Genomic DNA, 18190 nt, shown 5'->3' with positions numbered 1-18190 from the left:
TGCTCGATTGTAGATGTGTTCAATGTGTCCGCGATGGGCTGGACATCATATTGAGGTCCTGGTTCAGAATCAAAGCGGCTGCATTGCAAGTATAGGCAGCTAGGGATAAAATAAGTGCTTAGGGAGCATAAGAAATAGAACAAATCAGTTAAAAGTGGTGGCTGGATGGCCTTAAGAAGGCATGAGCTTACCCTAGCCGACAAGGTGACGGAGAATCCTAAGGGATACACATATATGTTGAGAGAACACTTACTGAAGGGAGAAAGTTGGTCCACTGTAAGATCAGAAAGATAATCCACGTGTGGAGACGCAGTCTACAGAAGTGAGGTAAAGCAGTGTCGACTTTATGAACCCTGTACAGATTACAGAGGAAGTAATAGGTCGCAAATAGGTGGAAAATCTCCAGGGCTTGTAAATGTGTTCCATCAGACGGAGGCAAGTTTTCGAGACCCCAGCTGAGATATTTAAATCAACGTGACAGATGAGGTACCAGAGGATTGAAGGATCGTTAATTTCGTTACGCTGTTTACGAAATACAGAAAAATAAGTATTTGATTATGGATTAACGACAGTCAGCACGGCCTCTTGCGTGGTAGATGATTACGAACCAATTGTATGGAATTTTTCAAGGAATGCAGGTCCATAATGCATTGAAAATGGCAACACTGGTAGATATACCCGGAAATAAATATGTTGGTATATCTGCCTTCATTAGCGAATGTAGAAGAAATGAGATTTTGCGTTGGAATTGCGTAAGACGTGGGTGGCGCATAATTTGGAGTATCGTGTGCAGATTCGTTCACCTAACTGCAGGAAAAGTACAAATAAGGCTGGAAAATGCAGAAAACGTTCACACGGAGATCGTTGGGTACCGAGCACCTGAGTTATAAGGACGGATTGAATAGGTTTGGAATGTAGAAGATGCAGAGGAGAATTGATAGAGGTATGTGAAATTATGCGGCGTATGCGTAAGGTAAATACAAGCAAGCATTTTCCACGGAGGTTGGTTGGGAGAACAAACAGAGGTCTTGGGGAAGGCTGAAAGGTGAAGTTTATGGGCAACACGAGAAAAATCGTCTGCACTCAGGGGGTCGTGAGAGCGTGGGACGAGCTTCCAGCATAGGTGGTGCATGCGAGCTCGGTTTTAACGTTCCAGAGAAGTTTGGATAGGTACATGGATTGCCGGGGTATGCAGTGTTATGGTCCCGGTGCAGGGTGACGGGTGTGGGCAGTTTCAATGGATCGGCGCGGAACTGTTGGGTCGAAGGACTTGTTTGTGTGCTCTGCTTTTCTTCGACTCTAAGACAGTCTGACCTGCTTCATACACTCACCTGTGATCCAGATCCAACCTGAATTATGCATTCTGCTCCTCCATTGTTATTCTGCACCGTTTTGTCTGTCAATAATCCATACGTCTCTAAATCTACTCAAATACTTCATCATCGGTCCTTTACCCCACCCGACCTCCATTCAACTTCGGAATCAGATATTTTTCCATAATCTTATGTCATGGGAAAATTACTGCTCTGCGGAGGAGTATATAAAGAAAGTTCTTGCCACAGGATTCATTCGGCCCTCCAGCTCACTCGCCGGCGCAGGCTTCTTCTTCGTACAGAACAAAGATGGGAGCCTGCGGCCGTGCTTTGATCACAGGGGATTAAACTGCATGATGTCCCATTTCTCTCATGGATACGGCTTCCGAGATACACCAAGGATGAAGGTATTGACAAAAATAGACTTAGGAAGTGCACACAATCTGGTCCGTATCGGCGAGGGTGGTGAGTGAAAAACCGCCTTTCAATACTCCCGCAAGGCGCTATGCAATGAGCTGAATGCAGAGGTGCGGCATGCGAGCTGGATGCAACGTTTAAGAGAAGTTTGGAAGGACGCATGGATAGTAGAGATGTGGAGGGCAATGGTCCGGTACAAATCGATGGGAGTAGTCAGTTTAAATAGTTTCGGCATGCACGAGATGGCCCGTAAGGTCTGTTCCTGCATTGGACTTCTTTACGCATCTACGACTGCCTACAAATTCGGCCTGACCCGTTCTCAGTTAAACATCATTGTTCAGAATAAGAAACCAGTGTGCAGAATGTGCGGGAGAGTAGAAGCTTGTTGTGCAAACAGGAAATCATCTGAGCCGAAGAGGAGACCACAGCCGCGGACAGCCAGGGTCAGGAGCGTGAGGTGTGAACAACAGGATTCCTGCACTCAGCGCCGATTGATTGCACAAGCCAAACAATATCGGCCCCGAGCAGTGTCTGCTTGGAGGCACGAAGTACAACCTGGGAAAGTGAGTTAAATGTTTTATTTGCAATTAACTCAAAATCGTGACGAGAACAATGTAAATCTTCTGCAAATACCATTTGCTCTGCTGAGGACTTCTAGATAAATCATGGAACACCGGGGTACTAAACGAAAGGAGCCAAACCCCACCTGGAATTACTGAGGCCGCCGCAGCGTGGGAGGCATTGGAGGAGACATGGGAAATGGATCGTGAGCTGTATGTCGTCTTTCCCCACAGACGAGGCCCCATTTTAATCAAAGATACAGAATTTCCCATCTTGTTCTTTCCCTGAAAAGGCTTATGAAGGACAAAGAAGGAAATGAAGGGCAGGACGGTTCACGTTAGTAGTAGAGGAATTATTGTAGAGGACGTTTCGGAGAGTCTGTGTTTGATGCACAAATTCATAGACTGATTGGGATAATCAGCATCAGCGTGAGTATTCTTTTGCTATACTGTACTTTTACGGAAATTTGATAAAGTTTTCAGAGCAGTGACGAAGTGAGTAGATGAGAAAGGGCCATTGTATTTTGTTCACAGAATATCAGTTAAGTATTTAAGCATAACATGTGGGTTCTGCAAAACGTGGGTGGGGCATTTTCATTTAACACTATTGTCCCATTGATATCTGTGAGGTTTCAATTGCCAGTTCCTTTCTTAATTCTCTTTCAACTGAGTCTCTTGAAGTGGATATGGAATGTAAGTTTGTGTTGCTATACGTTGTCAGTGGTTTAAAGCGAGGTCTTGCAGACTGAACCCCCACTGTTTGCGGTTTTCCTTGAAAAAGCATCCCCCACTTTTATGTATTTCAGACGCAACAGATGACTGGCAGCCGTTCTCCGACTATTGAATGCGGACAGGAATGACTTTACGTCGCCAGATTTTGGTGACGTTCACCCGATTGTCAATATTTATTCCCGGTCAAAATTTCAAAATGTTTGTTTCATGTGTTGACAGTCAGGCAGATCTTGGTGGCCAACAATTCCCGAAAAATTTTCCAGAGTCACAAAGGTAACAGACGGAGGCAGAGTTACGATGGCAACTCCTTTGCTCGCATCTTCGGAAATAGCTCTATTTCCTTTTTTTAATATCTTTATTTTTCTCTTTCAGGGTTCTTTTGCTGACCTGGAGTTACACGCTGACCGGTTCTTTGCGAGAATGGGACCCGTTCTCGGGGTTTCAGAACTGGCTGTTATTTGGCACGCCACGGGTTCGGCTTGAGAGTCCGGATCGAGGGTCGGTGTCACGGCTGGAGACCATGTATCGTCGGAGCGGGTGGGGGGGGGGGGGTGCAAGATATCTGCTGTAGGCCCGAAGACCCGAGATCTTTGCGATATTCAGGTACAGAGCTCGTAAAATGCGCCGTAACGGACTTTTAACATCTTAAAGCAGCGCTTTGTTTGTTTTGTCTCCCCGCTCGCTGGGAAAACAGAGACATCTTTTTCTCCCTTATTAGGGAGCGAGAGAACCTGTGGTATGTCGAATGCCGGGTGAAACGCGAGGTCTTTGGGTAACTGCAAGTCTGTGTCTTCGCTGTTGCTTTGCTCATGCTGAGTGTTTGGTGCGGTGCCCGATGTTGCTTTTGTTTGTCAGCGGGGTGAGGGGGTATTGTTGCTCGTTGCCGCTTACAAGCGGGAGGGTGGAGCTGAGGGGGGGGGTCGACTTTGGGGCTGTCACGTTTAACTGTCGTCCATTCTTTGGAGCACTTCCCAGTCTTCGTGGATGTTTGCGAAGAAAAGGCATTTCAGGATTATATTGTACACATTTCTCTGACGTTAAATTGGACCTTTGGACCTTTAAACGGTCGGGATACAAACGGAAAGCAGAATGAAATCCATACTGCTCTTCAGAGTTCAAAGCTTAAAATAATTTTATTATCAAAGTACACAGATGACAGCATACACTACCCCGAGGTTCATCATATTGAGGCCATTCAAAATAAATATAAAGAAATACAACTCGATCAATGAAGAAATACACGCAACAGACTCACACACACAACATGCAAGCGACAACAAACAGAGCAAAACGCAATAATAATAATAATAATAAGAAGAAGAAGAAGAAGAAGAAGAAGAAGATAAACAACAGATATTGAGAACATGAGTTGTACATCCTTGACAGGGAATTGGTAAGTTGTAGAAACAACTCGGGATTGGGGTGAGTGAAGTTATCCACTCTGCTTCAAGAGACTGATGTTCCTGATACTGAGGATACTATACAACGGGTGATTGATGAGTTCGTGGCCTAAATTAGAAGGAGTCGATTTTCGAAAACCTAGCAGGTTTATTTTTCAACATAGTCCTCCCCGCTACATTTACACACTTAGTCCAGCGGTCGCCGAGCATACGGATCCCTTCTTTGCAGAAGTCTGCGTCTGGGACCTCCAGAAAGTGTCCCACAGCAGGGGTGATTGATAAGTTCATGGCGTAAGGTAGAAGATGATTTATACAGCTCTCGTTACTTGCACGTATGGTTCAACTTTTCGAGTGATTATGCAGAAAGTTTGGTTAATAACACATTTCCTTCTACCTTAGGCCACGATCTTATCAATGACCCCTCCAGTGGACCACTTTCTGGAGGTCCGAGACGCCGACATCTACAAAGAAGGGATCGTATGCTCCAAGACCGCTGGACTAAGTGTGTAAATGTAGGATGGGACTATATTGAAAAGTAAATGTGCTAGGTTTTCTAAAATTGACGCCTGCTACCTTCGGGCACGATCTTATCAATCACCCCTCGTATTCGCCACCGTGCGTCTGAAAATAATCTGATCTTTTTTTAAGCATTAGATGCCATGCCGGATCTACGGAAAACATAAAAGTGCTGTGAAAGACCATAAGAAATTTATGTTGATGATGATGATGACGACATCGGTCTGTCTCGAAGGTCAATGGAAATACAGTTTGTGCTGTGGGTCGGTCCGTTGTAGAGTTGCAACACCTTCTATATCTGTGCAGTCCAGTTCTGGTGGAGGCAGGTCCAGCTGCAGCTTCTGCCGGTGAATGTTGTGCCGGGCTGTGGAGGCGACCCACGCCGATCTTAGCAGCTCCCTCCTATGTTGGTTCTGTCGCTGCAAACAGCGGCAGCGGCGTGAGCTCTCCAGGGCAGAGCTTCGGTGGAAGGCACGGAGATCTTAAGATACCCAGTCGTCAAGATCCACCCGCACCCCGGTCTCACCGGTGTAGTCCAGGGGAAAGCGAAGCACTGTGTTTCTACCGGCTTGGCTTCAGGAGCTGCCGGCCGGATGTCCTGTGACGTCCAGCACGTTAAAGGCGTCAGTCCGGATTTTCTCTTTGGGTTTACACCCGTCGCTTTCGTCTCTCCCGGGGCTGCCACAATCCGGTGCGGTAATTACCTATAGCTGGGGATTTGGCTCACGAGCACCAGGGCGTGTCCACACGCCGGTGGGCCTACGTGCTACGAGTGCGTGGGCCGAACCCCCTCCCAGTCTTCTGTAGTCCAGCCCGGGACTGAAGGGTGTTCAGTTTTCGTGTGTGGCCAGTGACAAGCACAACATGGGGCTAGGTCTTGGAGAGGCAATGTACTTGCAGGAAAAGAGTTACACATTCAACTCTCCTTTTCGTGAGACTGCTAGTCAGTGACGGAACCACTACTTGACACAAGCCGGAAGATCAGAAACAAACCACTGATTCTGATCCTCCATTTCATCATGGCTGATCCATCCTCCCTCTCAGCTCTACTCCCCGTGTCCCATCACGCCCTGAATAATTAGGTACCCGTCGACTTCTGCCGTACATACACACATTGCCTCGGGCTCCAAAGATTTGTCACTCTGTCTAAATAAATTCTTTTTACTTCTGTTCTAAAAAGTTGGTCTAAGATACACAGCACAAGAACTCGCTTCTCTACATTCACTCTATCGAGGTCTTCCCCGCTTTCATTTCTTCCATGGTCTTCTGTCTTCTCCTATCAGATACCCCTTTTCCAGCCCTTTATCTCTTTCACTATCCAACTCACAGTCGTTTGCTTTACATCCTGCCCCTCTCCGGGATTCATCGATAAACTTCCACCTTATCCTTACTCCTTCCCTTTCCCACTTTCATATCGTGACATTCTGCCTTTCTATCTTCGCAAACAACAGGAATTCTGCAGATGCTGGAAATTCAAGCAACCCACATCAACGTTGCTGGTGAACGCAGCAGGCCAGGCAGCATCTATAGGAAGAGGTGCAGTCGACGTTTCAGGCCGAGACCCTTCGTCAGGACTAACTGAAGGAAGAGTGAGTAAGAGATTTGAAAGTGATAGGGGGAGGGGGAGATCCAAAATGATAGGAGAAGACAGGAGGGGGAGGGATGGAGCCGAGAGCTGGACAGGTGATTGGCAAAAGGGGATACGAGAGGATCATGGGACAGGAGGTCCGGGGAGAAAGACAAGGTGGGGGGGGGGACCCAGAGGATGGGCAAGGGGTATATTCAGTGGGACAGAGGGAGAAAAAGGAGAGTGAGAGAAAGAATGTGTGTATAAACATAAGTAACAGATGGGGTACGAGGGGGAAGTGGGGCATTAGCGGAAGTTAGAGAAGTCGATGTTCATGCCATCAGGTTGGAGGCTACGCAGACGGAATATAAGGTGTTGTTCCTCCAACCTGAGTGTGGCTTACCCCTTGCCCATCCTCTGGGTTCCCCCTCCCCCCCGCCGTGTTGTCTTTCTCCCTGGGCCTCCTGTCCCATGATCCTCTCATATCCCCTTTGTCGATCACCTGTCCAGCTCTTGGCTCCATCCTTCCCCCTCCTGTCTTCCCCTATCATTTTGGATCTCCCCCTCCCCCTCCAGCTTTCAAATCCCTTACTCACTCTTCCTTCAGTTAGTCCTGACGAAGGGTCTCGGCCTGAAACGTCGACTGCACCTCTTCCTATAGATGCTGCCTGGCCTGCTGCGTTCACCAGCAACTTTGATGTGTCTTGCCTTTCTATCTTGTTTAGTTTAATGGTCTCTGCCCGAATGGTCGACCGTTTACTCGTTTCTACAGTTGCTGCCTGGCCTGCTGAGTTCCTGCAGCATTTTTTTTATGTTTCTTGGATTTGCAACATCTGCAGACGTTATCATGTTGTTTTTAAACTCATGCGTACTTCAGTTACCCTCTTCCTGTCAGATGGAATCAATCGGACCATTCTCGTTGATCTCACTGTCACGGTCCGGCCCGTGGACTCCGGACTCCAGATCTTCCGGCTGTCCCTTGTTTCAGTTGTGCTTAATCACAGGCACCTGATGCTCGTATTGGGGCTGGTAATATAAGTGGCCCTGGGTTCGTGTGTGGTTGATGGTTTGTATTGTCAGTATTCCGTCCTCGCCTCTGTGGGGTAAGTCAGACCGACTTTGCCGTTACCCTGCGGTTGGATCTGTCCCTTCCTGTCCGTGCCTCCGTTGGGTAAGCCAGGACGTCTTTGCCGTTACCCTGAGACTGGACTGTTCCCTTCCCTTCCCATTCCTTGGGAGGCCTTGCCTGAAACCTGTGTCTGGAGCCTTGCCTGCAACCTGTGTCCGGGGCTTTGCCGGCAACCTTGTCAAGTTCTATAACCGGAGGCTTGTTGTGTCAAGCTAAGGAGCTGTCTATTGTTGAGTTGGAACTCTCTCTGTGTCCACGCCTTCGCTAGGTAGGTCCGGCCGTTTGCCGCTACCTAGTGTTTGGAACCGTCTCGTCGTGTTCAGCAAATTGTGTACGAGTCCCGGCCTTACGTCCTGTTCCCAAGGAGGGGTCCTGGCTCTGTGTTCCATGTTCCTGTCTCTCAAGTCCAAGGCTCCGTGTTCCCGTGCTCCAGACCTAGGCTCTGTGTTCTGCGTTCATGTCGTCCCAAGTTCAATGCTCGGCTGTCCTGAGTACCAAGTCAAGGCTCCGTGTTCTCGTCCTGTCCATGTGCGTCGTCCTGTATTAGAGTTCCCTCGTCCTGCCCAGGAGTCCCTCATTCTGTCCTGTAGCCTCGCCTAGACCTGTCTCCCAAGACAACGTCATGTCTTCGCCTAGTTCCGGATGTCCGAGCCCGAGTCAAGACCCAGTCTCTGGGTTCTTGTCCAGCCTCTGGCTCGGAGTCCAAACCCAAGCCTCGCCATGTCCTCGCCTTGAGGAATACAATCCTGGTCATGTCCTCGCCTCGAGGAACCCAAGCCACGTCATGTCCTCGCCTCGAGGATCCCAAGTCTCGTCATATCCTCATCTCGAGGAACCCAAGCCTCGTCATGTCCTCTCCTCGAGAAATACAAGCCTGGTCATGTCCTCGCCTCGAGGAACCCAAGCCATGTCCGGTCCTGTGGCCACGTCATGTCCTCAGCTAGTTCCGGGCTCCGAGCCCGAGTCAAGTCCCAGGTTCTGGGTCCTTGCCCAGTCTCTGGCTCGGAGTCCAAGCCCAGGATCTTAGTTCCCAGTTCGTTGTCCTGGTCCGGCTTACCTAGCCAAAGTCCTAGCCCAAGTCTGTGTTCCTGTCCCATCTCCTAGTCTGAGTCCAGTCACGTGCCTAACTCTAGTCTCTAGTCCTGTCCTGTTCCTAGTACTTCAGTGTCTGTGTCTTCATCTGGGTCCGCTCCCAGCGCCCCCCACCCCCCCCCCATGACTCTTGCTCATTAACAAGGCATTTTTCTCCACAGAACTCACTTCAATTCTTTTGATCGTGATCTTTATTTTTTTTTTCCTCACCGTTTTGTGCAACGCGAGTCAATTGTGCGTGAAAATCCCAGTAGATGAGTAGTTTCTGAGATACTCAAAATACCCCGGCTGGCACCAACAATTATTCCACGGCTGAAGTCACTGAGAACACATGTTTTCCACATTCTGTCCTTTGAACTGAGCAACAACTGAACTTCTTGATATGCGGCATATTTTTATGCATTGTGTTGCTGTCATCGGATTAGCTAGTTATCATTAACGAGTTCGTGTACAGGTGTGCCTAATAGAATGGTCGCTGTCTGTATTTCCCATTTAGACAATACCTCCCCCATCTCGAATATGAACACGGATGGGATCTTGGCCTAATTATTACAATTCCCCCTGTTTTCCAACAACAAGTTGTCTCTGACATGGCAATGCACCAAACACTGTGATGGTGGTGTGGTGTGGGAGTCACTGTTCCCTCTGAGCTCCACGGGTGCGCGGCCGCGCTGTCACGTAAATGCTCCCGCGCACGTGGCCGCTGTTGCAGCGCAGATGGAATTGCGAACAGCTGGAAAACAATTTGGAAACGTGAAAGCTTCCTTTTGCTGTACTGTATTTTATACTACCTTCAATTGATAAATAAAATCGAAAATATGTGATTTATTTACATTTCCTTCTAAATATTCATAAAAGACACATTGAAAGTGCTGCACAGCTTTCAGGCCGTGTAAACATTTCCTGTTTCGAGCAATGTTTGGTCCGCGCCCCTGAAGAAAAATAGATAGAGAGAACGTTGAAGCCTACACAACGTTACAACCTATGCACATTAATCACGATTAACCAATAGATTTGAATAAGTTTCAGCACCAGCGGGAGGGAATATGTTACTACCAAACGAGTTATTAAAAGCTCCTCCTCTCCGCTAGACTGCGGTTCACCCCAGAACAAGGCGCAGAACCTGGTTAGCTCGACCCCCTATTCCCCACAATCAGGTCCCTTGAAGGCATGAGAACAGATAGTGGATTGTTCTATGAGGAGCTGGCGAATATCTCAAGTCCTGGTTATACTCAGGCATACACTCTCTGACGAGTATTGCTAATGGCACCCGTGTTGTAAACACAATGGCAATGGCAAACCACTTCTTAGAAAAAATTGCCAAGAGCAATCACGGTCCTGGAAAGACCATCTTCGCAACCTCACAAAACAAGGCACGTAACGACAACGACAACAACAGTACAGTACCAAACTTTCAATTGCAGACGGGATACTAAGGCTCAATAGAATGGACAAAACTGTTTGACCCGGAGGATCTATGGCATCAAGGGAATAGTAAAGTAAACACAGAATAAGTTCATTTCGCCTCGTTTGAATAAGAGATGAGCTTTAATTACTTGACAATACAGAATGAATGTGGAACAGCGAATGCTCAGAAATCTGATTACAGTAATTATTGATGATTTTCCTTGAAAATTCATTGCGAATGCTTCCACAATCTCTTCAGCCCCCTTTGCAGAAACCTCGGGTGAAGTCCATCTGGTTCAGGTGAGTTTTATAACTTCGGACCTCACAGCTTCCCAGTCACTTTTTTCTTAGTCAAGGCAATTGCAACACCTGTCACAGATGCGTACGAATTTAAACATATCCCTCGTGATTTCCACAATGCTGACTGACACAAAATACTTTGTAAGTTCATCCGCCATTTTTTCTTCCGCCAATGCTACCTCTCCAGCGGTCTTGTATCTACTCTTAGTTAGTTGTTACAGTTGTTTTTTAAATCTGCCCAATATTTTTGTTTCTCACTAATTTTGATTACACGGTATGCTTTCTCTTTTTGCTTTATTTTTGTCTTTTACTTCCAATGCTGGTAACGTTGCCTCATTCTCCTTTTACACGGTGGATCTTGGCACTTTTCTGAACTCTGAAGTAAGTTTGAGAAATTATGGGAATATTGACGAGTGGAACTGTGGGAAATTCGCTCTTAAAGGAATCAACGAATTCCTTCAGCACATTGGATCAACTTTCTGAGCATTTCCTGCGGGAACCCAATGCGGATGAATATGTTATTGAAGCGCTGTACTTTCCATGCAGTATCGCACAAAGGGCAAAGTTCCTCACGCCCCGAATCGACTTCCGCTCTATGCTTCTTGCAGCTGGAGTCAGACCCTTCCGCATTCTGTGCTTCAGTGTTCCCGGCCCTAGGGATTGAGGGTCGCATTATTTACTCCTTCACTGCTGGGGCCGTCACTGTCAGTCCATCCCGACTGCCCTTCAGTATGTAGGCGAGTGGGTAATTCGGAAATCTACCCACATCGCCAATGAAAATTAAGGGCTGGAAAAGAGGTGATTATTCCATTATAGAGACTGTTGCTGAGATCTAATGTGGGTCAACTCATATCCGATGCTGTTTTCTTCACGTCAAACGGATGTCGCAGTTCTAAGGATAATTATTACATTGGTAGCTGGTTTGTTTGAATTTTCTTGTGAGGACATGTTTATGAACCTCAACATGTTTTCGTGGATTTAGTAGAAACAGAGTTCAATCTATTTTTTGAGTTGTTACTGGATGAAAGTCGGATTTTTTTTTTCACTGCATTCGCAGGTATTAGATAAATGATGGAAGGCGATGGTATTCGCTGCTATTTAGATGAATGAGAGGAGACTTTATCTGCTTGTTCAGATAAATGAGTAGAGCGGTGACTGGTTTTATACAACATGATGAGACATCTTGACAGGAATGTGGAGACTATGTTTGCTGCTGTAAGGGGAGCTGAAACTGGTGAAGATAGGTGAGATTATTTTTACGAAGTGGGGCTAATGTGTCTTTGAATTCTCTTCTTCAAAAGAAAAGAGAAGCAGAGTTTTTTTTCGTGTTTAATTCCGCAGAGCACAGATTCTTGACAGGCAAGTGAGTGAAGTGTTGCAGGCTGTAGCCGGTTTGGGCCGCTGAGATCACAGTTCAGTCGTGATCACAGAATCACAGAGAACAGCGGAACAGAACTGAGAGTCCGAACGCCCTGCTACAAGTCAACAGGGCCAGCATCAATCTCAGACAAACAGGCCCTGTGTAATTAATGTTTACATCATTTTCTATTAGTCAATGAGGGGAAACCGTTGATGTATACGCAAAGTAAATACGCTGCCAGACAAATTCACCAGCGGGAAATGATCCAAATCTCATCTGATGGCGCTGTGATCCTGCAATTTGTTTCCAGTCAGTGAGTAATAAACTGAAGGAGAAGGGTATCCTTATCTTGCTAACCACTTTGACTGGTAGTTATCTCTGGGAGATGGTAATCTTGGCACAGCCGCTCCCGAGTTGTCCATTACCCTAATGTTACAACGGCGGACAACTGTTAACGATCGCCTTTAAATGGGCCAACTTAAAATCAGAGCAGGGCCAGGCTACGGGGGCACAGTTAAATCTGGGAAAGGGAATGTCCACTGTTCAAAAGAGAACATTATTCCAAATTTATAATGTTTCATCAGAGTTGAGAGCGCCCTTCCTTCTGCTGTCTCTGTGCAATAAACACACAGTGATCTTTGCCCTGCGCTGTCGCTGGAGTTTATAATCTGACAATAAACTGATCCCAAGGTGAACAATAACTCAAAGCGACAGCACCAACCGAACGGAACCGGGATGCGAGTAGTGATTCCTCTCTGGAGGTGGTAAAATTTCGCGCACTGAAGTATTAATTCTGGGTCGGACCACAAGTTAGAAAGACTCATTCAAGCAAGGTGAGACTTTGTGTGGTTTAACTCAAGCGTTGTGGAACAAGGTGTGGCGTTACATTCTGAATAGACTGAAGTTCAGGTTTATGAGCGTGTTATCAACTGAACATTGCTCAGGGTGTGTTCACGACTGTTAGTGTCCACAAAATTCAGATACTCGGATTCCCTGAAACCAGACCCAGGAGTTCTGCATCAGGTAGGAGCATGGATTGTATTCGGGAGTGTTATGGTGTTTTAATAAGCCCACTAGTCTCGGCAGCATTCCTAATATTTCTACCATATCAAAATTATCATTGAAATTGCGCGGCTTTACGGATCTGTGCGCTCGCTTATTCTGTATGTGTTGTCTTTTAGGGAAGACGAGGTACTTCTGGCAGTGATATTTACATTAACAAATATTGTGGTAATTCTTACTAGCCGTAGATAAAAATAACAAATTCTACCTCCAGTACACACTTTACTCTGTACCTCCTGTACCTAATAATGTGGTCACTGAGAGCATGTCCGGGGGCTTCTGCTGCTGTTGTCCGTCCGCTTCAATAACGACCACTACGCTACCGTCCGCTTCAATACTGACCACTACACTACCGTCCGCTTCAATACTGACCACTACGCTACCGTCCGCTTCAATACTGACCACTACGCTACCGTCCGCTTCAATACTGACCACTACGCTACCGTCCGCTTCAATACTGACCACTACACTACCGTCCGCTTCAATACTGACCACTGCGCTACCGTCCGCTTCCATACCGACCACTACGCTACCGTCCGCTTCAATACTGACCACTACACTACCGTCCGCTTCAATACTGACCACTACACTACCGTCCGCTTCAATGCTGACCACTACGCTACCGTCCGCTTCAATACTGACCACTACACTACCGTCCGCTTCAATACCGACCACTACGCCACCGTCCGCTTCAATACCGACCACTGCGCTACCGTCCGCTTCAATACCGACCACTGCGCTACCGTCCGCTTCAATACTGACCACTACGCTACCGTCCGCTTCAATACTGACCACTACGCTGTATTCGCTGGTATTCGATGAAGACGGGGAGTTGATTGCATTCGCTGTTATTTAGGAGGTGAGGAGGTTTTATCCGCTGGTGGTTGGATCCTTTGAATTGAGCCCTTGCTGGGGACATTGAACATCACGCGGAGACTAGACAGGAATGTGGGGAACATGTCTGCTGCTGTGGAGGGAGGTGAAACAGGTGAAGGTCGATAAGGTTATTTTTCTGAGGTGGAACTAGTGTGTGTTTGGAATTCTCTTCCTCAAAGGAAACGAGAAGCAGGGATTCTTTTTTTTTAATGTGTTTAATTCCGCAGTGCACAGATTCTCTACAGGCAAGGGAGTGAATTGTTGCAGACGGTTGCAGGGATGTGTCACTGAGATCACAGTCCAGCTGTGATCATAGGGAATGGTGGGATAGGACTGAAGGGGCGACTGTCCTGTTACTGATTCAACATACCAGCAGCACAGTCTGACAAATAAGAAACGCAGTGAAGTTAGTCCTGACGAAGGGTCTCGGCCTGAAACGTTGACTGCACCTCTTCCTAGAGATGCTGTCTGGCCTGCTGCGTTCACCAGCAACTTTGATGTGTGTTGCTTGAATTTCCAGCATCTGCAGAATTCCTGTTGTTTGCGAATTTAATGTTTTTTTTTCCTTATCTTTCTCTGACGAGGAACGGTACGAGTATTTGTCAAATGAACGCGATGCCAGTTGATGTATGTGTGAAGTAAATGGGATGCCAGGCAAGTTCGCCAGCGGGAAATGGTCATAATTTCATCTGATTTCTGCTGTGACATGGTGACCTGTTTCCAGTCAGTGAGCAATAAACTGAAGGAGAAGGGCGTCCTTATCTCGCTGTCGACTTTGACCAGTTGTTATCTCTGGGAGATGGTTATCTCGGCACAGTTGCTCAGTTACTGTAATGGGCCAACTGCGGACAACTGTTAAAAGTGGCTCTTTATAAACAGGGTGACCGTGAAGTCAGCTGCAGGCAGAGGGGGCACAGTAAAATCCGGAGAAAGTGAATGCCTCCTGTTCAAAAGAGAACATTATTCCAATACATAATATTTCATCAGAGTTGAGAGCGCCCTTCCTTCTGCTGTCTTTGTGCAATAAACCCACAGTGATCTTTGCCCTGAGCTGTCCCTGCTGGGGTTTATAATCTGGCAATAAACTGGTCCTAAAGTGAACAATAAATTAAAGCGACGACACCAACAGAAGCCGACCAGGATGCGGGTTGTGATTCCTCTCTGAAACAGATCAAATATTCGAGAGAAATGTAATCCTTGCACCGCTTGCACTGAAGTATTAATTCTGGCTCGGACCACTTGTTAGAAAGACGTGTTCACGCTAAACGAATCTTTGTGTGATTTAACACAAGCGTTGTAGAACAGGGTGTGGCGTTACAAGCTGAATAGGCTGAAATTCAGGTTTATGAGCGTGTTATCAACTGAACCTTGCTCAGCGTGTATTTACTTACTGGTAGGGACATAAAATTCAGGTGCTCGGATTCGCAGGAGCCTAGCAACAGATAAGTACAGAGACTATACGAGGAAATGTTATGGTGTTTTATTACGATAGTATTTCTCGTGTTTCTACCAGTTCAATATTGTGGATTAACGGATTCGTGTCTTTTTTTATTATTCTGTGTATTTTTTTATTAGCAAAGACGGTGTACATGTGTCATTGATAAAATAAAAATCCCCGCAGTAAATTTCACCGGCAATTTAAATAAATGTGTAAGTCTACTCTCAGTGGGCATTTTATTTTGTACAACTTGTAGCTAATGATGTGGCCACTGAGAGAGTGTCCGGGGTCTCCTGCTGCTCTACTCCGTCCACAATCAATGTTCGGCGTTCAGTGACGCCCTTCTGCACCCCACTGTTGGACGCATGGTTATTTCAGTTGCTGTCGCCTTCCTGTCAGATTATATCAGTCTGGCCAATCTCCTTGATCTCTCTCATTAACGAGGCGTTTTCGTCCGCAGAACTGCCGCGATTTTGTGCGTGCAAATCCAAGGAGAAGGGCATCCAATTTGATACTTTTCGCTATTAAAATAAAGAACTATATAAGGGAAATGTGTCATATAAACAGATAACATTTAAAATGATTAGCAAACTGAGGAACATCTGTAGCGGCCAATTCTAACCAAACCAAGTTGCCATTGCTGGCGACCCCCACGGACTTGATATTCTTGTATGACGCGCCCTCGGCTCCAATAAAGGTTGTTTCAAAAGTCAAAGGTATGTACTCGACCCTTTATTAGCAATCAGCAAACGTACAACCTTGAAGCAACGATGCATACAAGTACAGAAGCGTAACTTCAGCGTAAACGAGCCGATGATAACAGAAGATCCGCGCCCCCCGCCCCCCCCCCCCGGCTGAATACTGCGCCGAACAAAGCACAAATACGTAACTGATCGCCTTCGCGTTTACCACGTCCCCACTGATGGGACTAGTTACCATAAAAAGCATCATAAAGACACAACGCAGAATACAATGCAGATAGAGAACAGATACATGGCTCCTACACACAGGCTCAGCTCTGATACAGGGTTTTCCACCTGAAATATTAACAGACTGTCTGTTTTGTAGAATAATTCTAGCATTTGGTTTATCTATTTTAAATACGTTTTTGTCAGCTTGCTCTTTTGGATGCATGGCGGGTCTACATTGTGTTTAACAAGTGTCATGTAACTCTGATAATGGCCATCTGAATGCTCAAAGAAATCTTGACCGGAGTTTAGGCGTTAATTATGGTATAAAGTCCTGCTGGAGAAACTATAGTGCATCAGGACAAAATGTCGCGAAGTTGTGGGTGATTTTGCATTGTTCGGAATGTCAGAGGGTTTCTATATAGATTCAAACGGTATATTGCCAGAAGCATCAATGCCAGGCGATGTTGAACTGAAATGAGAAGGTGAGAATCAGGTTTGGCTGAGAAATCTGTATACCTGTAATTCAGTGACGAGAGGAATAGATGTCCCATTGGTCAGCAGAAATGTTTCACCCCACACTGCTGTAACATTTGCCCATTACTCACCATAGCGCCACCAGTGGTATGAGGACCCCAAAGCAATGGGCGCTGTCTGCTCAACCTGCCTTGTCATTCCATTGACACATCACTCCCGATCCAGGACACAAGATTGGTTCCTAAAAGGGAATTGCCTGCAATATAGCGAGCAGGTACCCTGGAGAATCCTGGCCCGGTGTACAATCCATGGAGAGTGTGGAAATGGGCATTGTGTGGCTGTGGGTATCTGGCCGCGGGTAGATCAGGCCATGTTAAGTGTTCGGTGGATAAGCCCAAGATGTTTGGAAGAGTGCGACTCAGTTAAAAAAAGCAAAGTGTTCTCATTCACACCTCAAATAATATCTGAGCATCCTGTTAATTTTGTTCGTTAGAAAGCAGCAAAATCTGACCAGAACTGTCCTCAAAATGGATAAAGGAGTGAGCAGTGGAGGAGTTCCAGTGACGTCAACATCGGGAAAGGACACGGGTATGTTAGCAAATTATTTTAATTTATAAATATTGCATTGATTATGTGTCTGGGTGTAATTCAATATCGACAATTCACAAAATATTTGTGAAGGTACTGAGTAGAGAGATGACAGAGAGAGTTAACATCTCTGGGGGAAACACAGTCACACGTGGAATGAGTACAATTACCCTCTGCTCCTGCTCCTCCAGAAGATTGAGATACACATTAAAACAGTGAGGTGTTCCAGAGCACAGGGATTCTGCAGATGTTGAAAGTTTCGAGCCCCACAAAGACACACAAAATATTGGCTGAACTCAGCAGGTCAGGCAGCATCCATGGGGAGGAATAAACAGATAACGTTTCAAATCAGGACCACGAGGAATAGAAAGTAATCTGACAATATCTAGAATTTCTGTCCCTTCATTTCCAGTCTGATGAAGGGCCTTGGCCCGAAATGTTGATTGTTTATTCTCCACCGTAGATGTTGCCTGACATGCTGAGTACCTCCAGAAATTTGTGAGAAATCCCAGAGATTTTCCAAGGAAGGGGTTGACCAGAATTGCAGACAGAAACCCAAAGCAAAACAGCGGTGATGGGCAGTACCAGGAGAGTGATAGTGATGGGCAACTATATTCTCAGCAATAGGCAGAGTCCTTTCCAAACAGGGAGGAAATTTCTTGGGGATTAAAAAAAAAAGCAGCCTTCAACAGATGGAACTATAAACCCCTTCCTACACCCCCGGTGCCCCCCAACATGCACCCCCTGGCCCAAGCCCGTTCCTCTCCCCCCCACCCCCCAACCAATGTATATATATTCGGACTGTATTTGGTGATCTTGTGGGCACTTGGCCAAGTGGTTAAGGCATTCGACTAGCGATCTGAATGTCGTGAGTTCGAGCCCCAGCCGAGACAACGTGTTGTGTCCTTGAGCAAGGCACTTAATCACACATCGCACTGTGACGACACTGGTGCCAAGCTGTATGGGTCCTAATGCCCTTCCCTTGGACAACATCAGTGTCGTGGAGAGGGGAGACTTGCAGCATGGGCAACTGCCTGTCTTTCATACA

The 18190-nt window shown here is 46.5% G+C and overlaps 1 protein-coding gene across 1 annotated transcript in view; it reads left to right on the top strand.

Moving 5' to 3' along the window:
- The first annotated feature begins 12750 nt into the window (after nucleotides 1-12750).
- The window catches only part of LOC134341851 (NACHT, LRR and PYD domains-containing protein 3-like), a 28686-nt gene continuing 23246 nt past the window's right edge, over nucleotides 12751-18190 (top strand). The window contains exons 1-2 of the mRNA XM_063039787.1: nucleotides 12751-12816; nucleotides 17048-17142. Of these exons, the coding sequence (XP_062895857.1) occupies nucleotides 17082-17142 (61 nt within the window). The 5' untranslated portion in view covers nucleotides 12751-12816; nucleotides 17048-17081. The remainder of the gene's footprint in view (nucleotides 12817-17047; nucleotides 17143-18190) is intronic.

This window comes from Mobula hypostoma, unplaced genomic scaffold (assembly GCF_963921235.1).
Source record: "Mobula hypostoma unplaced genomic scaffold, sMobHyp1.1 scaffold_53, whole genome shotgun sequence".
NCBI lineage: Eukaryota > Metazoa > Chordata > Chondrichthyes > Myliobatiformes > Myliobatidae > Mobula > Mobula hypostoma.
Note: the sequence above shows the minus strand (reverse complement) of the source record. Positions and strands in the feature narration are given on the sequence as shown.